At 41.5% G+C, this 24350-nt stretch overlaps 1 protein-coding gene across 1 annotated transcript; it reads right to left on the bottom strand.

Moving 5' to 3' along the window:
• Positions 1–302: 302 nt before the first annotated feature.
• LOC137084602 (alpha-2-macroglobulin-like) lies at positions 303–24350 on the bottom strand. The gene is made up of 34 exons (XM_067450896.1): positions 24196–24350; positions 23638–23818; positions 23370–23526; positions 22885–22937; positions 22760–22780; positions 22422–22587; positions 22223–22307; positions 21940–22030; positions 21721–21841; positions 21503–21612; positions 21238–21408; positions 20918–21151; positions 20600–20812; positions 20364–20513; positions 20064–20189; positions 19815–19908; positions 14026–14137; positions 13585–13810; positions 13388–13514; positions 13189–13310; positions 13039–13090; positions 12602–12685; positions 12345–12521; positions 12110–12185; positions 11859–12015; positions 4163–4237; positions 3917–4079; positions 3634–3827; positions 3329–3541; positions 3106–3224; positions 2706–2787; positions 2539–2622; positions 1016–1121; positions 303–894 (listed from the first exon to the last, which is right to left on the bottom strand). Exons 1-34 carry the CDS (start codon positions 24279–24281, stop codon positions 854–856), a joined length of 4269 nt encoding a protein of 1422 aa, XP_067306997.1. The 5' UTR covers positions 24282–24350; the 3' UTR covers positions 303–853.

Here is a 24350-nt window from a genome sequence, read left to right as displayed (position 1 = left end):
ACACTACATTTTAGACTAGTCTTTTTTCGTCTACGACATTGCATGTTTATATATAAATGATCTGAAAACCTGAAAACCTGAAAACCATTGCTTACAGTTTTGATGCTCACGTGCCCACTGTTGGCACTTTCGGTGGTAGACAAGGTTCAGCATGATCACCCTTACTAGTTTTCGGCTATGCAACCCCATACGCAACAAACTGTGATGCACTGTGTATTCTGACACCTTTCTATCAGAACCAGCATTAACTTCTTGAGCTACAGTAGCTCATCAATTTGATTAATTAAAACAGTGCAGTGACAGCCCTTTATTCAGCCTTTATTTCACTCACAGTGATGGGATTAATGCACATTTCTGATCACCCGATCATTTGGCATTTTTTAAATGATTTTTGCAATTTAAAAAAAATAATATATTAGTTTGTTGTTAGTTGATCCTATGTAATTATTAATGAAGGATAAAATAAATATTCTAGTGCATAAGGACCTACAGTGGTCCTAAATAGTCCTCTTACAGCATGTCAAGACAAGATCAAAAAGCAGAGCAGATAAAATTAGAAAATGTAAACAATAATTCACAAGATATCATCAAAATATCTAGTCTAATTAAATTTTGTTGCCATAGCTACTACACAATCAAACATTTAACCAGCTTACCATAACTTGTTTTCATCACTTCCATTAATCATAGGCATTGTAAATTGATTAGTCGTGTTCTCGAGAAAAATTAACAAAAAAAACTTGCTTGGAAAATATTTTGCACAGGATAAAGAATAAACATTATAATATTAAACATTACAGTGTTTAAACATCTTTATCCAAGCTGTACTATGAGGTGATGCACTTCAGCAGCTTCATTCACAGGGGAAGGAGTATTCGGCCTCTGACTGATCACCTGAAGAAAAAGCGAGATGTTCACATTCATATAGCAATGGAAATCTGGACATGGAATAAATCTGAATGAACAATGTGCATCACATGTTTGAAGTATTCAACACTGGCATATTAAATCTTACTTGTTTGGTAGTAATCGTACACTTTGACCACAGCTGGCTTGAGATTCTTCACTGGAAGAACCCGATTCATTTGTATCTGGTAATTCATTGGAATATTTTGTGGAATCTGCAGGAAGAAACAAACTAATCAGTCATGGACATTAAAGATAAAATGTTTACGAATTAACCTAATAACAAAATCATATGAATGTTACAGTTCCATTAGTCAGTCATGTTCAACGGTATGTCAAAACAACTGACAAATTGGGATCACGCCTGAGAGCCAAATTACCTTTGTGTGGTAACAAAACAAGCCAATCAATATTGGCGAGTGAGATTTGCATTGCAAACTACTCTCCATGATACTGGTATATAAAAGAAACGTGCAGCACTCACTCATTTAAGCTTTCATTTCCGCCAAGCATTTCTCAACGGATTCTGCTCTGCAATCATCATTCATTGGTATACAAAACCAGGAAGAAGTTCTACACAAAGTGTTGGTGTGATGGCGTATAAGCAGTGGTCGCATTCCTGAGAAAGCTTTGACACAGTGCAGCTTTCTAAAAGAGCATTTTGCACACGGTACAGTGACTTTTCTCCTGTACGTGTGCTTCATTTTAAGAGTATTTTCCCTGAAAGAGCAAAACAGATGAGATTGAGACTCTAGTATCTCGAAAGAGGTCCTCTCTGCTATTCCCCAATCTATTCTCTTTGCCCAGCAGAGAGCTACTTCGGTTAATATACTAGGTGATCTGAGGGTTACAGAGGTAATGTCCTTCCAGGTCAATGTATTAATTGGAGAATACATTTTCACAAACCCAGTTTAATCATGTCAGAAACAGAGCCATAAACTCCCCTACGAGGAATTTCCTGCTTGGAAATCCCAACACTCTCATTGGTCAGGTCGACTAAGAGGTGTGATTTCTCCCAGACTTTAAAGAGATGCATAGATTTGCCTCTCCTGCACCTATGTCCGACACGCCACATCTGCTGGCTTCCACCTGGCCTAGCCAGCCAGGCCTCCACACATCAGGCCATGTCCACTTTCATCTCCTCCTGTCCCTGCTTCTCCTGATTGCTGTGTGTGTGTGTGTGTGTGTGTGTACCAGAAACACACTCTGACCACATGGTCGCGGGCCAGCAGGATAATAATTTAATGTACAGTTTGTCAATGCAGGACGGCTCTGTGATCAGTAGTAAATGCTGTTCCATCTGAATGCACTGAGTTTGAGTCGCTTATATCAGGCATTTTAAAACATCTTTCCAAACAGGAGAAGCATTTATGTATAATTAATCAATCAAAGCTTTATAGTATGATTTCCATAAGGAATTCCTGGAATGACGTGTGCTATTGTACTTCTCTGGTGCATATTTGGAGTTTCTGCATGAGAGATGTTGCTGGCTTGCAGATGGAGAAGCATTCACTACTGATCACAGATACATGCTGCACTGAGAAGCTGTGCCTGAAAAAATCACAGCCTTTGTCAAATCATGTGTGGAGTAATGGCCGATTAATCATACAGCCCTACTAAATGTTCTCTCACCTCCTTCAAATAAACAATGACATGATCATCTTTGGAATCGACCCGTTCCACGAGTGATGCGTACGTTCCGGGAGAAGTCCCAAGCTGTGGGGAAGAAGTGCTGGTTATTTTCTAAATAGGGAACTCTAGAAATGTTACTAATTTTGTGATGAATCACTCAAACGCACCGTTGATGTATCAGCTGTGAATCCAGATAAGAGTTTAATATCCACAATGACCATGTTAGTTCTTTCCTGTAGACCATCATATCTGGAAAACAGCAAAGGAAAAGGTTTGGTTCTTAAATGCCTCATATAAATTTACAAATAAGTGAGAAAAAAAAACAGTATAATTAACAATTTTACAATTTTTATCACTTAAATCACTTGTAATGTGTCAAAAATAAAAACATTTTCTTGTTTCTCAAGTGTTTAGTGTTGCAGTTTTAACTACGGAGATCCGCCATTTCAGTTTATATAGTTTTGTGTTTATTAAGAAGCTAGAAATATTCAGTAATGATTTATTTGTTAGTAAATCTTAAATCATAACCATGCTCTAGTGTTTTCATTTAAATACAAATTTTCTTACTTGACAGTGAAGTTTAGGATTAAATTTTGTCCTAATGTTTTGCAGTCTCCCTCAATCTTAGCATCAATGCTCAATGTTTTAGCTTCAGTAGGAGTGGGAATGTTGTAGAATTGAGCCATCTGAGAGAGTGAACACAGACAGAAATAAATTAATAAACCATGTAAAGCAGAAGAAACAAGAGAGAAAGTGAGTGAGAGTAAATGAAGCTGAACGCATTGCAGACCTGCACAGACACACAGGTTGAGCCCTTCACTTCAAGGCTGTATTTGGCTGGAACGTTCTGCAGCTGCTTCTCCTGGTACAGTAACTTGTTGTCCTGATTGACATCAAAGTGGTGAGTGTCTCCTGCTGACTGTACAGTCACTGTGCTGGAGCCGTCAGAGCTGAACACTTTGGTGGCGTACAAAGACAGAGCCTGAAGAGCCACCACTGTGTCCTGGGAAATAAATGTGTTCAGTACTGTCACTTTTACTCATTCACACCAGCACATTCAGCAATAATGTGTTTGATTGGAGTAGTTTGAGAAACCTGTGTGGAGGAGAATCCTCCATAGGCATTCTGCTGCTTCACAAGCCAGCTGACAATCCTGTTAGCATAGCCCAGATCAGCTGTAGTGACTGAATCTGCAGTGAGAGCAGCTAGCAGCACATATGAGCTGATCTCCACTGCCAGAGAATCAGAGTCATCAGCAGATGCAGACTGAGACCAGTGGAGATGAGGCCCTTAAGAACAAAAGACACACACGCATGACAAAAAAACAATAGTACAGTCATAAAAGACAACAGAAAGTCATCAGAAACAAACCTCTTACCATCTGAAATAGAAACATCCTCCAGTTTCTTGAAAAGCTGCTGTCGAGTGGCCGTGTCTCTAGCCAGACTGAAAGTGTAGGCGAGCAGAGCGGTGGTGTAAGTGTTTTTGACATCCTCAATGACAGACCTCAAACATGACAAACCTTTAGTGACGACAGGATCCTGTGACAAAAACAGACAAACAGACGCTGTGATGCTGTCATTTTTCTATAAGTTTATAATGTGTTTCCTGTAGATGAACTTACTGTGACTGGAGTTTCCAGTTCAAGCAATGATGCAGTAATGTAGGCCGTCATGGTCACATTATCATTCACTCCACCCTGGAATATATGAGCAATGAAGGATAAATAAAGCAACACACAAATTTAGATTTCGGTTTAAGTAAGTCATTTCACAGACAGGATTAGGCCTTAGTTAAATTGGGACATTTAAGTAACTTTTTAAAATGTGCCTTAGAAAAAAAAAATACTGGTGTGGTCTTGAGAACATATCATAGCTATCAAAATCCAGTGTTCGGCATTTTGCGTACGTGAGTTTTTGTTGTAGATGTCTTTAAAAAAATAAAATAAAAAAAAATTGTTGTTTATTGTGCTAATTAATTGAGATTTCTTACAGCTCTTACAGGTTGTTGGCCTTGTCTGTTTCGTTGCTTCTATTACTCTCCCCTTTTTTTGTAAGTCGCTTTGGATCATTTAGCGTCTGCTAAATGATTAAATGTAATGTAAATGTGAGAAAAATACAATGGCATTGACTTATTTTATATGACAGTGCAAGTTGCTTTCAGTTAAGACTGCTCAAAAACATACATTTTAGTCTGGGACTAGGCTTAAAAGGTTCAGAGCTCTTCGGTAACCCATCAAAAACACTACTGCAGCTGTCAAGTCTAGATGTAACACATGAATAGACAAGTTTCTCGTCAGAAGAGGAGAGAATATAATGCATTTGGAGATGTTTCTGAGGTGATAATATGCTGTTTAGTCACAATTCTAATATGTTTTTTTAAAATTGAGGTCACTGTCAAACAAGATTCCTAAGTTCTTCTATGTCTCATTACTGATAACAAATACCACTGTCTTTGTTTATCTCCAGTAATTTATATGACATCCGCAATCATATGCTCTCTGTGCAGTCCAGTAGTGTGAAAATTGAATTGTGGGCATCTGGTGCAAATGAAAGTTAGATGTGCATCTCATTTGCATAATGATGAAATTAAATATTGTACTAGTAAGTTACCCAAGCTAAAAGGAGGCATGTAAGGTTAAATAATAGAGGACCCAAAATTGACCCTTAAAAAACACCGCAAGAAATTGCACCTGAAGGTGTAGGTACCCAGTGTAACATAGTATTCCCTGTTGCTTAAGAAACCTGATAGGCTGAGGCCATTTCTAGGTTGTTACTGTGGTGTTCTAGAGAGAGAGAGAGAGAGAGAGAGAGAGAGAGAGAGAGAGAGAGAGAGAGAGAGAGAGAGAGAGAGAGAGAGAGAGAGAGAGAGAGAGAGAGAGAGAGAGAGAGAGAGAGAGAGAGTGAGCTCAGAAGAAGAATGACGAGGGAGAGACTGAGCAATCACACACTGGCCCTAGAGACGGGCAGATACAGACAGAACTGGCTGCCCAGAGAGAGCCGCATCTGCCCGTACTGCACTGCTGGAGAAGTGGAGACAGAGACACACTTCCTCACCAGCTGCCCTAACTATGAACAAATCAGAAACACATTCTATCCTAAATTCGAAATACTTTGCCCTGACTTCATAAAATCAAACAATAAAACAGAACTTCTACATGTATTAGGTGAACAAAGAGATTGTATCCTACTAGCAGCAAGATACATTAATGCCTGTCACAAAAAGAGGGAAGAGTCGATCAGTGATGCACACACACACACACACACACACACACACACACACACACACACACACACACACACACACACACACACACACACACACACACACACACACACACAGAGAGAGAGAGAGAGAATTCAAAATTGTTCCTAGAATTCTAAATGTTTACAGATTTTTCAACTTATTACTATTATTATTATTTATTTTATTTTATATAATTCTTTTATTTTATGTATGTATGTATATGTACATATATGTAAATGCTTTGGCAATACATTGAAACAATTGTCATGCCAATAAAGCATATTTGAATTGAACTGAATTGAATTGAATTGAGAGAGAGAGAGAGAGAGAGAGAGAGAGAGAGAGAGAGAGAGAGAGAGAGAGAGAGAGAGAGAGAGAGAGAGAGAGATTTTTTTTGATTTTTAACAAACTTTTATTACAAATACATTTCACAGTATTTTTAACTCACAATATCAATAAATATTAAGAGTAACCCCGACTCACAAAAAATGTGTAAAAACCAAATCACCTTCAACTACAGAGCACAAAGCCTCATTACAACAGCAAATACCTTCAAAAGTGATCAGATCATCCATATGCTTGTAATACGCAAAATCGATCAATATTCTTGCTTTCAACATATTTGAAAAAATAACAACTATATTCTGCTCCAAGTTTTGGTCAACTTTATTTTTCCTAGTTATATAAATAGCCATTTTTGCTTGGCCTAGCAGAAAATTCAACAATTGACAGACAAATCTTCTTTCCCAAGCATATTTAAAACCCAAAATAAATAACACTGTAGAAAAAGTTTCACTAAACCTCTGAAAAATATTTTCTAAAGACAGAAAAAGAGGCTCTAATCTTGCACAATTTACAAATGCATGAAAAATAGTTTCCCTTTCAGTGCAAAAAGGACATAAATCATCAATTTCAGGATTTAAAATTGAAATAAAAGCATTGACGGCGACAGCGCCATGGAGAACTCTCCACTGTAAATCACCTGTCTTTTTCGTCAACGGTGGTTTATAAAGTGCTCTCCACTCAGGTTTGTTATCCACATTCAATTTTAAAAAATCACGCCATGAAGTATCAGTTTTCTTATTTAACATTTTTTTGTTAAAAATAACAACACAATACTTATACAACATTTTCCCAGTACAAGAAAAAAAGTCTACAGACAAAGATTCAGCAATTTTTAAAAACACTCCAGAAACCTCTTCTAGGTTCACTGAAAGAAATAAACCCGGAAAAGAGTCTTCAGGATTTGGTTCACAGAGTCCATCAAAATACTCCGTCAACAAAGTTCTTTCCGTTGTATTAAGAACCATCTGCCATTTCTCCAATAGCTGTGCAACTACACGGGTTGATCGAATTCCCAGATGTTGAGCCATTGCTTCTTTATTTTTAAAAACAGGTCCTGATACTTTCAATAATTGTCTCAAAGTGATGACTTTCCTGTTAATGAGTGTCTTGTTAAGTCCTGGGAAAAGTCCACTGGAAGACAAATCCAGACGTGCTCCACGAACTAGAGGCTCTTCTAACAGCCAATGAAGTGACTTTGGACTCTCTGTTTCTTTAAAAACAAAAAGACTCCACACCTTAAGGAGGTTCTTATAAAAAACTGGTGGACCAGAAATGTTCAACTTCATAGGGTCCAGTAAAAAAAAAGTGTTTTGTCCAGTCCCAAATTTTCAAGACTTTGCAAAATCACATAGGCAACAGAGCACCATTTAAATTCATCTGAACCAGCTAGTAATCTTTGTATAAATTGCAACCGAAACGTTGCTATTCTGCTGTGAAGATGTATTAGGCCATGTCCACCCTCATCCTTAGGCAAGAATAACACACTCTGTGGGACCCAATGCAATTTATCCCAGAGGGAGTCTACTAAAATGGCCTGGATTTTTACTAACAACTGTGAGGGTGGATCAATACATGCAACCCTATGCCATAGCGAAGAAGCAACTAAATTATTTATAATTAATATACGCCCTCTATATGACATCTTTGGGATTAACCATCTCCATTTATCCAGGCGACCTTTAACTTTTTCAATGACTCCTTCCCAATTTTTTTGCATTGTAAAATCATCACCAAGATACACCCCTAAATATTTAAAACCTAATTTTCCCCAACCTAAGCCTTCAGGGAGATATGGTTTCCCACCGGTCCACTTACCTAATAATAATGTTTCGCTTTTACTCCAGTTTATACTCGCCGAAGATAAACCTAAGTAAACCTAACAAAACCTGTATGTCACTTTGCCTACTAATCATGACAATAACATCGTCGGCATAAGCTGACAATATAAAAATATTTTTACAGTTTGGAAAACATATACCATGAAGTTTGACTCTTATCTGTTGTAAAAGTGGCTCTATTGCCAAAGAATAGAGCATACCAGACAATGAGCAGCCCAGCCTTTACACCTCTATAAGCTTTAAAGGAGCACATAAACCACCGTTCACCTTCAGGATACTCTCAACGCCACTGTAAAGAACTTTAATACAACTTATAAAATTTTGACAAAACCCAAAGGCCTCTAAAACTCTCCACGAATAGCAATGTTCAATACGGTCAAATGCTTTCTCCTGGTCTAATGAGATTAACCCACAATCCAAATTTAACATCTTGGAGACCTCTACAACATCACGAACCAAAGACTCTTGTCTTTCCTGTAGCTCAACGAGTAGAGCATGGCGCTAGCAACGCCAAGGTCATGGGTTCGATTCCCAGGGAAAGCAAGACTTGACAAAAATGTAAAATGTGTACCTTGAATACAATGTAAGTCGCTTTGGATAAAAGCGTCTGCCAAATGCATAAATGTAAATGTAAGACACATTGTCAAATATTGACCTGCTAGGAACAGAGTAGGTCTAGTCAGGATGAATGACCCCATCCATCACTCCTGTTAGCCTATTAGCCAGGGTTTTCGAAAGCAGTTTATAATAACGCTACAGAGCAGTGATACAGGTCGCCAGCACTTTATGTCTGTAAGGTCGCCTTTCTTGGGCAGGAGGGTTAAAACTGCAGGGTCTGTCAATAATCCTCCAGACTCAGAACGCAGAGCATGGATGACTCTGCTCTGGCCGTTCTTCCTCTCCAAATTAAAAAAGAACCTGGATGGAGCATCCATCTGGTCCACGCTCTGGAACCTGGACCTGACCAGAGCCCCCTGTGTTTTAATACCCAGCAAATCAGCCAATTGTGACCTTTTAGTTGACAAGGAATACAAATAACCTTGGCCACCAGTTGACTCAACTAAATCTTGAAGTTTTAAAATGTCGTTCTCCAAGGTGTTCATACTCAATGTTGTCTCTCTAGTGACGTTTTGAGTATACTGCAAACAGAATTGTTTTATTTGGGCTTTCCCAAAATACCACCACTGTCGTAGAGACTTAAAAGATCCCTTTGTGGTCTTAAAATCATTCCAAAACAGTTAAAACATGTTTTTAAAATACCTGTCATTTAACAAAGTAGTGTTTAACTGCCAGTAAGCACTCCTTGGCTTAATGGAGTTTAAAAAAACAGAACACTGCACCATACTGTGATCTGAAAAACTCAGTGGGGTAATTAAACATTTTCGTACAATGTTACAATGATGCTTGAACAAGTAGAACCTGTCCAATCTTGCCAACGAAATCACACTGTCTCGAACATGAGTCCAAGTATATTGTTTCTGTGTCTCATATAACTGCCTCCAAACATCACAACTCATGCATTTTAACAATCTGGATTAACCGATTACGAGAGGGCAAGTGTGGTTCAATATGATTTCTGTCTAAATTCGACAATGTACAATTAAAATCCCCAGCCAAGATTAAATATTCTTCTACACAGCATTTTTGTAGAACAGAAGACAACGTATTTAAAAACAACATTCTTTCTATTGGTGCAGTTGGAATGTACACACAAATAAAAACAAAAATAAAATTCCCAAAATTGGCTCTTACTTTTAAAAGCCTCCCTTTAACTACTTCATCAATCTGATAAGAGGTCGGAGTGAAACTCTTAGCAAAAAGAATGGCAACCCCTCCACTAAGTGATGTGTTGTGGCTCAACACAGAGAGCCCATCCCACTCCTTTCATGTAACATAACAACATCTATTCTTTTTTGTTTAACCAACTCAAAAATTCCTGCTCTTTTTCCCATTTCCCTTGCTTCATTTATATTCAAAGTCGCAATATTCACTTCACTCATATTTTGAGAAATGAAAGAGATTAAGAAACATAGCAACACTCCACACATACACACCACATTACTAGCCAGGCTATTAAACTTTCTCACTACCTTCATTGGTATTGTCAGAATTGAGTTTTCTCACTATCTTCTTTAATCGATATATTTCCTTGTTTGTAAACAAACCTTCCGACATAAAAAGCCTGGTTGAGCTCAACAAACTGCTTTGTATCAGAAAAATAATCACTTACGCTGACCCCTCTCCTGTTTTTTGTAGCTTTCAGAAAAAGTTTAATGTCCTCCACTTCACAACCGCAGCTAGAGAAGTCACTCAGAGAGAGACTGACGCTAGAATCAGAAGACTCGCTATCACTTTCACCATATAAATCCTCCACGTCAGCTTTCTTAGCTCTTACCATTTGAAACTCGTCAGATTTTTTCCTTTTTGATGGGACTTTGAAATCGCTCTGTTCTGTCTCCATTTCAATGACATCACAAAACAAATCAGGCAGCAAAACAATAGGTGCGCTATCACTTATTGGCATGTTCAATTTGCAAGATGGATGCTGCGTCCCAATTCGCCTACTTATACTACGTCCTAAAAGTATGTACTCTTTTTGTGAAGAAAAAGTATATACTTTTGAGTGTGTAGCAGAAAAGTATCCATCTTTAACGGACTCTGACGCTTTACGTGCATCCCGTCATCGTTTAACTGCCCTGTCAATCATCGTCAGATTCGTCACAGTTCAAATCCTCCACATTCAGTTTAATCTCCTACCGTATCGGAGAGAAATGTAGCCGCTCGTTGATCTGCCATGTGTGGGTCTTTGTGGGTCAGAGACTCTCCTGGTGTGTTTGCAGTTTAAATATAATGATGCATTTAAAAGTTAATGGCCAAACGTGTCATTACAAAAGTTCACAATGCTGCTGCAGGTGAAATATAATGTGGACAACACTTAATAAATATATTTTTATCAGGTTAAATATTGATAGTTGGTCATTCAAACCCCTTTATCTAAACTTCTCTACATAACCGCCGGACTCGCACATCCGCCATGTTTGTAGTTTTTAATGCTTTTTATCCGCGTTTGTAGTTCTAATCGAATTCCCATACGACCTCGCAGTGGGTTGTGGGCAATATCAGCCGTTTGAGTGCCCATCGATTCATACTTCGAATTCGGACCGGAAATAGTAAACCATCCGGGTACCTTTGGAATACTCTTTTCAACATACTATGATTTGGGACATACTAATTCTATTTTCGAATACTATTTAGGATGGATAGTATGCGAATTGGGACGCAGGGGGAATGTTTGATGTATCAGCATCACCCGGTCTAGTTACCTCAACCACATTTTTGGGGTCATTTACCTGAATCACCGCACTCTCAGCCGCGGGCGGATTCTCCACAGCCCTGTCCTCCGCCGCACCTGTCTCCGTCACAGGTAGAGCCGCGTTTGACGGACCAGGGACCGGTTCACTAACATTGTCAGCTATGCCATCAGCCGCCGAACCGTTGTCTGTATTCTTACCAGGACACGCGCAAATTAAATGACCCACCTCCCCACATTTAAAACACTTCATCTTGTCCGTAGTAGCATAAATAACATAGTCAAACTCATCAACTTTGAGATGCAGAGAAAGATCCAAATCCTCATCGTCCTTTAGGACCATATAAACGAATCGCCTGAATGAAACGACATGTTTTAAAAGTGGAGATCCACTACCAATTGGTATCATTTTTATAGGTGACACCAATTTTCCATAACGTGACAAAATTCGTACTAAAGTTTCGTCACTTATGAAGGGCGGAATATTGGACAACGGGAGAGAGAGAGAGAGAGAGAGAGAGAGAGAGAGAGAGAGAGAGAGAGAGAGAGAGAGAGAGAGAGAGAGAGAGAGAGAGAGAGACCTTCATTCTGTTGTTGAACAATCTTCCCTGTTGAATAAAACAACCGTCTGAATCCCGTCTACTTATTAACCAATTCTTTGCACTCTGAATAATTTGTGGATCGATGAATATGTATTTCTGTGCTTTGCCAAAGGACCTCAGCACAAAGGCAGTCAACCTGGTGGTGTGGAAGACATAATATAAAAAAATTTCATCAGGTGATTCAATGAATTTTTTTCTGTTTAACAAGAGTATAGTGAAAATATATTTACCATGTATTCCCATCACCATAACCAAATGTGCTGTATGATCCATCAGAATGCTTGTAGTTCATTTGTCTCTGGTATCCTGTTTAGTGTGATAATGGTTAACACTTCAACAGTTTGTTTGGGTTGACTCAATGTGTCTGATTATTTAACTTTACTGAATAACATTTAGGTGTGTTAAATTTTTTTATATTTTGGTATCAAGTCTTAGTATTTTCTTGACATGATTGATGTCTCTCACCGCTCTTCAGGAAGCCTGTGGCTGTCTCTCTGATCGCTGAGGTGAGCTGCTCCGTGTTCTCCAGATACTGCAGAATGTAAATATTGGGAGAAAGAACAGCCATGTTTTGCTCTCCACAGCCGTACGGCATCCGTAATAATCCGTGAAGATTCCTCAGTGCCCGACCCAATATGTCTCCTATAAACCATAAACAAATGAAAGTCGCTAGAATTCCAAACCCAATATCATTTCTGCTTGTATATGTAAATATAACTTACCAATGACTGAAACAGAGGATCTGGCTGATCCCTCTATCACATCTTTAGGAAGAGTCAGAGTCACTTCCTCTGAGAGACTGTCACCTATGAACCAGACAGACAGAAACACATGTCAGAGATCAGCAGAGTAAATGTTAAAAATTTGGAACATCTGAACAACTAAACTACCGTTGTCATGAAATTAGATATTTTGTTTACTGTATATTTTATCTCCGTATATTGGTCTTTTAATTTGGAGTGTCTTTTAAATGTCCTCTATGCAATGTGCACTAATTTTCATGAAGTTTGTGTTTAGAAGATAAAACCAATTAGTCTTTACTGACTGTATGCCAAACATATTGATGAGTCATTTCGCCGAGCAACTTTTTGTTGCAGCAAAGGGTTCCAACATTTTCAGTGCTTGTACACTACAATATATGAAATATTTGCAGACTAACCATTTGGACACAGTAACCAGCTGCGAGTCTCTGTCTTTTCAGTTCCTTCCGCCTGCAGCATAAAACAATCACATCAACACATCATACTGACATAAGCAGCATTATGATCATGGGTAAATGATGTCTGAAATCTGTTTCATGTGCACTGACCTGTACGAGCAGACTTCGTGTGACCGTGTCAATGCGTCCTCTCTCTGGGACGCTCACAATCTCATTGTCACACACAGTCTGGGACGCCTCTGCTTCTGCACTGACTGTAATATTCACGACTCCTACAACACAAGATATGTACGTGAAAATACAACAGACACAAAGACTGAGAAACAATGATTCAGACGGGAAAACTCACCAAGAACAGACGGACTGAGGATCCATTTAAAGGTTTTTCTTCCGTTAGCACATAGACAGGATGAATACTGATCATCAGAGGAGGCTGTGAGAGTGTAGTCTGAGGAAGGAGCTGGAGTCACTTTAACCTGTCAATCAACCACACATGATTAGAGACATGTTTGATATGATTTGATTAGACTGAGTCTGAAATCTCACCATGATGCACTTGGACAGATAGTTGAAGACAGTGGCCTTCAGCTCAAAGATCTCCCCACGGATGATGGAGTAAGGCAGAGAGAGCTCCAGGAAGAAGGGCTGGAAAACTGTCAGCTGAGCAGGAGGAGCCAGACCCAGACCTTCAGAGGACAGACAGAAGGCCTCCGTCTCCCAAGAGGTGATTGTGTCAGGAACCGTGACAGGAACCTGAGCTGATCCAGAGTCCCTGTGGAGGAATTACAACAAAAGACATATTTCATTCTACCAATTTTCTTTTAATAAAAAGCAACATTCAGCATTCTGATTATATAAAAAACTTAATTCAGAATCTGCAAAGCAAGAAGGGTATTTTCTGTCCTGTGGGCGTAAGGGGAGAGGATATATGAAAAATAAGTAATAAAGTAGATGTGATGTTAAATGTCCTGATTACACTTCACATACCCAATTTCAGCAAGTTCCCAGATCCAAGTTTCTGGAAAGACAGTCCGAACCGTCGCTGCTGGAGAACTTGCGTCAAATGAACTTATACGCAGCGAATAATAATAATCATACGCTGCAAAAAAGTGATATTTTGTAGTTTTAAGTGATATGCATTTTATTATCAAAATGATCAATTCTGTTATACATTTAAAAATGAAATGAAAATATATCATTTCATTTTTAATTATCTATAGATGGCAGATCATAATTTTAATACACTATTTTTTTTATATACACATTTATTTTTGCATTGTCAGAGTTTTCTAGTTTATTTATTTATTTATTTTTTACTATTTTAGGGCTGCAAAAAAGTTAATATAGGGTAAAATTATAGTTTTTAAAAAATTTTTTTTTTTATAAAAGTTATGAAGTTTAAAAGTTTTATAGTTCCCTTTCGGGGAACTCGAGCTGCGTCGAAACGCTGTGAGAACGCCTCTGCGTTAATGCGTCGTGAAGCGCCTGTAGAACAATTCCATCGGAAAAAAGATTGATCGTCGGCGTGATGACGTCATCGACCGGAAGCTATAAAGCGTCCGTGAAAACAAACAGGAACTAGCTTCTGAGCCTTCAGCAAGTGATCTGTGTTAACCTGTCTGTCTATTTGGTTTTTTTGTCTGTCTATTTGAAGAGTTTTTCCACCCTTTTTGTTAAATATCCCTATATATTAACAAAATAAAGAGAAAAAAGAATAGATAGAGATTATGGCGAGTGAAGGCAGTTTTAAGAAGTGTGTTCATCCCTGCCCACGCTACATCACGGGTGGGGATACACACTCTCTTTGTGTTGCCTGCCTGGGAGCGTAGGTGCCGCTGCCGCCGAGGCGGAGCGGAGGCTGCAGTCGTGGGGATCACAATTGGATGTTGCAGAGGGGTTAGAGACGGGCGCTGCCTTATCTCTGCCCTCACCTGCACCATCCAGCGGCTCTTCTCGGGGCATGGAAGGACGCATGGCGGTTTCTTCCCCCCGAGAGAGTCGCCGGTGCTTCAACTGTCCAGCTCTGAGGAGGTGGACGTTGAAAACATCGAGACTGAAGACTCGCCACTTCAGTCCCCTGCTAGTGAGGAGCTCGTTGAGGTTCTGACACGAGCAGTGGCCAGATTGAACATCGACTGGCCCACTGAAAGATCTGAGGCAGGAAGAAAGCGTTTCAGTAAATTAGACGAAAGATTCCTGCCGTCTCGCGCCTCAGAGCCTCAGGGACGGGGCCTGCTGTTCTTCCATGACTTGCACACCGAGGTGGCAAGATCATGGAGGAGACCGGCATCATATAGAGTTTTCAGCCCGCAGACTTCGGTCTACAGCAACATCGCCGGGCTGAAACAATATGGTTATGGGGCGATGCCAAAGGTAGAAGAGACGCTCGCGAGCCATCTCTCGCCTTCCTCGGCATCGTCCCTTAAGGCCCCGACTTTGCCCACCAGACCATTAAAAACCACATCAGCATTGGTGGGCAAAGCGTACTCGGCAGCGGGTCAGGCCGCCGCATGCCTGCACACTATGGCTATCGTGCAGGCGTATCAGGCTGACCTGCTGAGGGATCTGGATAGTAGTGATGTTGTGGGGGGAGATATTATCACAGAGCTTAGAACATTGGCTGATTTAATTCTCCGGGCCACCAAGGAGACGGCCAGATGTGTTGGCCGCTCTATGGCAGCCCTGGTGGCCACGGAGAGGCATCTTTGGCTCAACCCCACAGACATCAAGGAGAGGGAGAAAAGCTTTCTGCTTGACGCGCCGCTTTCTCCTGGTGGCCTCTTCGGTGACGCAGTCCATACTGTCACCGAGATGTTCCAGGAGTTGAAAAAGCAAGCTGCGGCGCTGAAGCAGTTTCTTCCTCTCCGGGTCCAGGTCCCTGGGGCTGCTGCTGACACCAAGCAGCCCAAACCGAGTACGAGCTCCTCACACAGGGCTCAACAAAAGCAGAGCGTCGCCACCCGAACTCCCCCTCAGCGTGGGGACGAGGGCCGGCGCTCTCAGACAAGGCCTTTGAGGGGCAGGGCTGATCTGAGGACAGTCCTGATCGCCAAGAAGGCCTCGTCGAAGCGTTCCTGACGCCAGAAGCGTCAGGACGCTGAGGGTGGTTCCCCCCGTAGGGAAACGGTGTTTACCCCTGCAAACGGTACCCGTTTCCCTGCGGCACCCTCTGGGGGCTGTGCTGCCAACCCCGCCGCAATGCCGGGGCGCAGTCGGTCTCCGCGGGCCACCCGAGGGTGGTCCGCGCCCCCCTCGGGGGGCCCCCGAGCAGTCAAGTCAGTCGTTCCCTGCCGGTTCGCCGCTTCAGGGCACTGTGCTTGTTGCTCAAAGTACACCAGAGGCCAGCCTCGAGAGGCAGGTTCCCTTAGTAGATTTTCTAGACGAGTGGAAACGTCTATCAAACATATCTCGTTGGGTCCTGCAGATAATCGAAAGGGGGTACGCCATTCAATTCAAAAGGCGGCCACCTCCTTTCAGCGGCGTCCTACCTACAGAGGTGGGCCCGGAGCAGGCTCTGGTAATGGCACAGGAAGTAGAGACACTCCTGCAAAAGGGGGCTATAGAAAGGGTTCCTCCTCCCGGCAGGGAGTCTGGGTTTTACAGCCGTTACTTCATCGTGCCAAAGAAGGATGGGGGCTTACGCCCGATATTAGATCTGCGTCTATTAAATCGCTCAGTGGCCAAGCTCAAGTTCAAGATGCTCACACTCAGACAGATTGTGTCGCAGATCAAACTGGAGGATTGGTTTGTCACCATAGACCTCAAAGATGCGTATTTTCATGTCTCCATCCTTCCACATCACAGGAAGTTCCTCAGGTTTGCCTTCGGGGGAGAGGCATACCAATATCGAGTACTTCCTTTCGGTCTAGCACTGTCACCCCGCACATTCACCAAGTGTGTGGATGCAGCTCTGGCGCCGTTGCGTCTGCAGGGCATCCGCATACTGAATTATATAGACGACTGGCTGATTCTAGCGAATACAGAGCAGATGGCGGTTCAGCATCGAGATGCTGTTCTCGCGCACATGTCGAAGTTGGGCTTGAGGCTGAACGCCAAGAAGAGTGTGCTTTCTCCAGCTCAGAGAACCACTTTTCTAGGTGTGAACTGGGATTCGGTAATTATGCGGGCGCAATTATCGCCAACACGCATAGCATCGATCCTGGCAGCAGTCAAAGAACAGAAGCTAGACCGGGCCGTCACTGTGAAACAGTTCCAGAAACTGTTAGGTCTCATGGCAGCAGCATCCAACGTAATACCTCTTGGCCTACTGTACATGAGGCCACTGCAGTGGTGGCTCAAAACAAAGGGATTCTCCCCGAGGGAAAATCCGCTCCGCACGATCAAAGTCACGCGGCGATGCCTACGTGCTCTGGTCATGTGGAAAAACCCGGGGTTTCTATCTCAGGGTCCCGTGTTAGGGGCTCATGTTCGTCGCGTAACGCTAACGACAGATGCCTCTCTCACGGGCTGGGGGGCGACCATGAGTGGTCGCTCATCCCAGGGTCTATGGCAGGAACATCAGCGGCACTGGCACATAAATCGGCTAGAGATGCTCGCAGTGTTTCTTGCATTGAAACAGTTTCTGCCCGACCTCAGGGGCCACCATGTGTTAGTCAGGTCAGACAACACATCGGTGGTCGCCTATATAAATCATCAGGGGGGTCTGAGGTCCCGTCCGCTGGACAAATTGGTGCATCGGATCCTCCTGTGGGCCCAAGGGAAATTGCTGTCAATCAGGGCAGTATATATCCCGGGGGTCCTGAATCAGGAAGCAGACATCCTGTCGAGGCAGGGGCCGAGGCCCGGGGAATGGAGACTCCACCCAGAGGTGGTGGAGCTCCTATGGAAGGTATATGGGAAGGCAGAGATAGATCTTTTTGCTTCGGCGGAGAATTCCCACTGCCCGCAGTGGTTTTCTCTGTCCCATCCAGCCCCGCTAGGGTTGGATGCCATGGTACAGGAGTGGCCGAGGCTACCCCTGTATGCCTTCCCCCCGATTGTCTTACTTCCAGGAGTTCTGGAGAGGTTACGCCGGGACGGGGCCCAAGTACTTCTGGTGGCTCCATACTGGCCGACCAGAGTATGGTTTTTGGACCTGGTATCTCTCCTGGAAGGCTCTCCGATGGAGATTCCGACCAGGAGGGATCTACTCTCTCAGGCGGGCGGGAGATTCCTGCACCCACGCCTGGAGATGTGGAAACTATGGGCTTGGCCTCTGAGGGGGCCAGGCTAATAGAGGAAGGTCTCTCGGCTGAGGTCGTTGAGACCATCCTTCACTCCAGAGCTCCGTCCACGAGGAAGCTGTACGCTTTGAAATGGAAACTTTTCTCAGCATGGTGCAGAGAACGCCAGTGGGACCCAGTTAACTGCCCGGTTGGTACAGTGCTGGAGTTTCTGCAGGCAAGGTTCTCGGCAGGGTTGACCCCCTCCACAATAAAGGTGTACGTGGCGGCCTTGGGTGCCTTCCACGTCCCTTTGGGTGGAGTGTCTTTGGAAAGACACCCTCTGATTACACGTTTCCTCCGTGGTACTTTAAGGTTGAGGCCGGCTATGCACTTGAGGGTCCCAGCATGGGACTTGGCCATTGTTTTGGGGGGCTTGTCCGGGCCGCCGTTCGAACCCTTAGAGGAGGTTTCGGACAAGTTCCTCACCCTAAAAACAATCTTTCTTTTGGCCATCTCATCTCTCAAAAGAATAGGAGATATTCAGTCCCTGTCAGTAGGGCCCTCATGTCTAGAGTTTGCGCCGGGGATGGTGAAGGCCTTTCTTCATCCCAGGTTGGGTTACGTCCCCAAGGTTCCTACGAGCCCACGGGGCCCCATTACTCTCCAAGCCTCCTGTCCTCCTCCGTTCACGATGTCAGACCAGGAAAGATTAAATCTGCTGTGCCCTGTTAGGGCGTTAGATACATATGTCCAAAGAGCAGTTATTCGTCTGTTTCGGAGCCCCTAAGAAAGGGGCTCCGGTATCTAAGCAGAGAATGAGCAAGTGGGTGGTCGAGGCCATCTCACTTGCTTACGAGGCGGCCGGGTAGCCGTCTCCACTGGCTGTGCGGGCGCATTCTACCGGGAGTATGGCTGCTTCTAAAGCACTTTTGTCGGGGGCTTCCCTCCATGATATCTGCAATGCGGCCGGCTGGTCGTCTCCGCTAACCTTCGTCAGGTTCTACGAGTTAGATCTGGCATCTACTGTTGGGGCGCAGGTACTCTCGTAACCGTGTGCGCTTCGGCTTCACACATACGAGACACTTGGTCCTATGGCGATGTGGGTATAAGCGTTCTCAAAGCGTTTCGACGCAGCTCGAGTTCCCCGAAAGGAAACGTCTCGGTTACGTATGCAACCCTAGTTCCCTGAGGGAACGAGACGCTGCGTCGCTCTGCCATACTCCCGGCGTGTCCGTGATCACTTACTTCAGGCTTTATCAGAAGTTAGTTCCTGTTTGTTTTCACGGACGCTTTATAGCTTCCGGTCGATAACGTCATCACGCCGACGATCGATCTTTTTTCCGATGGAATGATTCTACAGGCGCTTCACGACGCATTAACGCAGAGGCGTTCTCACAGCGTTTCGACGCAGCGTCTCGTTTCCTCAGGGAACTAGGGTTACATACGTAACCGAGACGGTTTACTAATACCCCCCACCACCACCAAAACAAAAAAAAACTTCCCCCAATAATGTCTTTTACCCTATAATGCGTTTACAATTTCACAAATATATTTCATAAGGACCTACATATTAAAACTTTACCGCTTGGATTGTAATAATATTATATTTACCTATATCATCGGATCGGTGATATATCAAGCCTCTGTATGACAGACACTGAGGGGCTCGCACAAACAGATTTGTTGCCATCTTCAATCCCACTCTCTGTCAAATGACAATGATGATCCACAATAAAAGTCATGAAAATACCAATACTTTTAATTGTCTATATAACCAAGAGGGCTTTTTAATGCAGTATGTGCAGTATATCCTCTCCTAATCATTATCTACTGTACTGACACATATAATCCACCTGTTACCTTTAAGGATTCATAGGCGTTGTCTGTCGGCACAGCTCGACGGGGTCTCACATGCAGACACTCACGCTCATCTTCAACACTATAAGGATAATCTGACCGCGAATGCACTGGCAGCAGGTTAAAGATCTGTGACGGGAATCAGTATGATTTCAAAATAATTCTAAATAAATAAAAAAACTTGTCAGCTTAAACACTGATGGATCATAGCAGTAATGCCTAAAGACTGTTATCAATAGATTCACACTGTAGATTCATTACAAAACGCACAGTTAATCAATACTAAATCTTAAAGCATCTCACCTTGTCAACATCCAGACGTTTACCTGACTTCAGGATCAGGACGCTCTGATCTACAGCACTGAGGCCGCACAGTGAGCCAGGTTGAGCTGAGAGCTGGAGAGTGTTTTTCTCACCAGGAACTGCTTTATCAGGAGAAAACTGCAGAGACACCTGTGAGAACAGTGAATGGGATTTATTTTAGAACGGAGTCAGTAATACAGTTTGAAGAGGCTCATTTCTAAAGCTACAATACATACCTTGTTTTTGAAACACTTTTCAATGTCAAAATTTTTGCTAATAGCAACCACATTTTCACTGGGCAGAACACAGTATGTCAGAATCTGCAGAACAGGAGCCAGATCTGCACTAACAGACAGTTTGAATGACACTGTGCCATTTGCTACTCCATTTGAAGATTTCACTTCAACCTTCTCATATCCATGATGAACGATCACACCTTTGGACAAAACCTGAAACAGACAGATGACACTGATAACAAACTGACTCGTGCAGCCAAATATTACTGTTAAACAAAAACATCTCTGTAATAATGTCCATACTGCACATGTTCTCACCATATAGACTATGTCAGTTTTGAAGTCTTCAACAGTCTCTCCAACAAAATAATACTTGATGGTGGCTTTAAAATCAGAGTCACACTTTAATGGTTGCTCAGTATTCTCTATAATCAACTCACTTAGTGTTGGGGTGTATGGAGTGGCAGGCTGGAAGAGCTGAACTGATTTTTCTTCATTAGAGAAGTAAGGCGTGTTGTGGCCATAATAACGGACCTCTTTATAGACACTTGCCTGGATAAGAGAATCAGAAATAACTCATTGAACTCTTCAATTGAACTCTTCATGGAACACAAAAGAAAACTAACAAACTCTCTTACAATCAGATTAATATCACTTTTAGAATGACTGGATGTATTAAAAGAGAAGCTGGCCAGTCCATCGCTGTCTGTAGTCAGATTTAGGAGCAGGTTTGGGGACCAGGTGTGACCCTCCATAAGATAAACCTCTTTATTTTGAACTGGTGCGCCTTTGAAATTTGAGACTTTGATCTGTTAAAAATAAGATTTTGAAGGAAAACATTAGGAATAATTCTGTACATATTAATGGTGTTAATAAACTGAGACAAACTCATTTTAGTCTTACTTTTCCTTCTATGACTGATCCATGTTCATATGTTTTGGGCAGCTCAGTAAATGTGGCTTTACCGATTTCATAAGTGAGAGATACAGATTCAGATTTCCTCATTGTGATTTCTGTAAATAGTAAAAACACCTTAATAAATATTTAATGAAATAAAAGTAAAATATCAAAAATTTGAAGAAATGTAGCACGATCTGACAGGACCAAATCCAGCAGCTCACCTGTTCCTTCTTCTGTAACCATTGCCTCAACATCAAGAAAATTCTGCAGCCTTTCATTTAGTGTGGCGTTCAGTAAGACTGATGTATCTATGGTATGGATGGCACAGCCTGTCTTTTTTATCTAAATATAATGAAAGAAAAAAAAAACATAGCATAGAGTGTTTTAATTGTATAAATGGAGGAAAGATAATGTGCCATTATTTACTTTAAGTCACACACCTCAATGGTTTCCTCTAAACACACTGGATTGGTTTGAGAGTTACACACTTTCACCCATGATTTCCCAGGTACAGGCTGTCCGTAAGTGTATCTGTGAAAAAGGTACAAGCAACTGATCTACAGCCCAGGGTTGAGTTAAGCAACTGATATATAAGGATTAGGGTTACAGTAATTGACTCCAGATTTAAAATACAATTAACAATTAAATCAAAGTAACTTAATTGTACAAAGAATGGAAGAAAACACTTCTCTCTTAATGCAGGAAATAAAATAAACCATTCACCTTCCGCAAACCTCAATTATCAGTTCCTCTTCTTCAACAGTTACTTCCTTTGGGCTTTTTACAGTAATGTCAAACTTAGGCAAAACTAGAAGTCAAAAGTCAGAAATTAGAGTTATTAGTAGTCAAAATAGATATTATTATATGAACATTATTGAAACTCTTCTCATGCAACTGCAAATTGTTTGTTTTTATGACTTACAATATTTTTTCACCTCAAAATCATGTGAGATCATCCTGTCTCCAATAAAAGCCTTCAGATTGTACATGCCTTGACGGGCCTCTGGGTTTAATTCATAAGAACGCTGCAAAATCCATCTTGTTGAAGAAACATTTGTCCATTGACCGATCCGGTTACCTTGACTGTCCTGTTTAATACCAAAGACACAGTACAGATATTTAGTTACAGTCAGCAACACATAACCTGACTATCAATGAAAAAAATGTGTAATTAGCCTAAAGAAAAAAACTGCAAAGATTATAGAATTTATAAAGATTTAAAAGCTGTTTATGACTGCACAGAAGGTTTTGTGTTCTTACCTCAAGAAGCACTGTACTATACTGTAAAAGAGCAAATGGTATTTAAAAATTAAAACCAAAAATGTGTTTATTCATTAAATGTGTATTCAACAATGCAAGTGAGAAGAGGAAAAAACACATCAGACCTGCTGATCAAGGGGTGCAAAGTTTGTATCCATGGTAACAACTCTGAAGTTCACTGTAAAATAGAAATGTTTATTAAAAAACTCCACTTTTGACATATTCAGCTCTTATGTAAGGGACACACTTTTGAATTTGAATTGAATTCAAATTTGTTATTACAGTATTTAGTCTGAATATATGTTTGAATGTGAGGGGATTGTTCAAAGACACACTTTGACCATTCACGTTTCCAAAGCTACTCATCCTTATCTGCTTTCCTTATGTTTTGAGCTGCTCCTCTTTTCTGTTTATAAGTTTGTAAATCCATTTATCTGTTTACTTCTTTTATCATCTGCTGGTTTATCAAACATTTGTCATTTTTGACCTATGGTACATCAGTTCATAGCATGATTATAACATGCGTTATTTAATGTATGAGTGTTACATCAGCTGTGATCAGGGATGTCAGTGACACAAGCATTATTTACTGAAGACATTGACAGCTCACCTGTCTGTCCTGGAATATAGATGGGTTTATCAGTCTGGATAAAGGTCAGAGGATGGTAAGGCTTGAACATGACTTTTCTCTCTTCAGTCATCTTGAAAGTCTCTCCCTGAAGTTCAACCTTCATTTTCTGCACTGATTCTCCTTCGACCAGAGGAGCCTGATGAAATAAATAATATGCTGTGCTCACAACCTGCCATCATGAAAACTAGCTGCATTATAATGAAAAATATTTGATCATATTTATTATGTGTATGTTTTGATGGCATACCTTAAAGTTAAAGCAGCGATGAAACTCTTCCTCAACTTTCTCCTGTAGCAGTAAAGTGCTCTGGTTACCATGAACCAGATGAATGTTCATGACAAGGCTTTCATTGGGATTGAGAAGACTTGCACACAGTTTGGCCTCAGATCCCGACTCGATCACTGCAGGGAACGTCACCATGAAAGACCTGTCGAGAGATAATGATCATTCAATAGTGGTGAGAAACAATAAGAAACAATAAAAATTCAACTGGAAGTGAAAATCAAGACGGTTAATTTGCTATTGATCAAGAAATGACAATACAAGGGCAAACTGTGTAATGAAGTCTAGTGACTTTCTTTATTTTTGCATGTTTATTTAGAACAATATTTCTCTTAAAAATACACTGTCATTAAATATAAATTATCTTATGCCTTCATTTGTCTTTCAAACAGCAAACCTCTATTGTGCAACACAGATCATTTAAATAAATACAGGAGAAATACTCAAGAATAATGTCGGACTAATAATTTATGACATTTAGAAAGTAAAACAGTGCATTCCTCAGCAGAAAGTGTTACTTACGGCCCTGATGTTTGTCCATTGACACAGATCAGGAGGAAAGAGAGCAGAAGGAGCCATTTCCAACAGCAGCTAATATTCAGAGCCATGATGACGAGCGATCATCGAGGTCATGAGATGAACTGGACCGTCTCTTTTAAAGAGACGCATGCTAAAGG

Source organism: Pseudorasbora parva, chromosome 8 (assembly GCF_024679245.1).
Source record: "Pseudorasbora parva isolate DD20220531a chromosome 8, ASM2467924v1, whole genome shotgun sequence".
NCBI classification, from domain to species: Eukaryota; Metazoa; Chordata; class Actinopteri; order Cypriniformes; family Gobionidae; genus Pseudorasbora; species Pseudorasbora parva.
The sequence above is the reverse complement of the archived record's forward strand: the minus strand, read 5'-3'. Positions and strand labels throughout refer to the sequence as shown.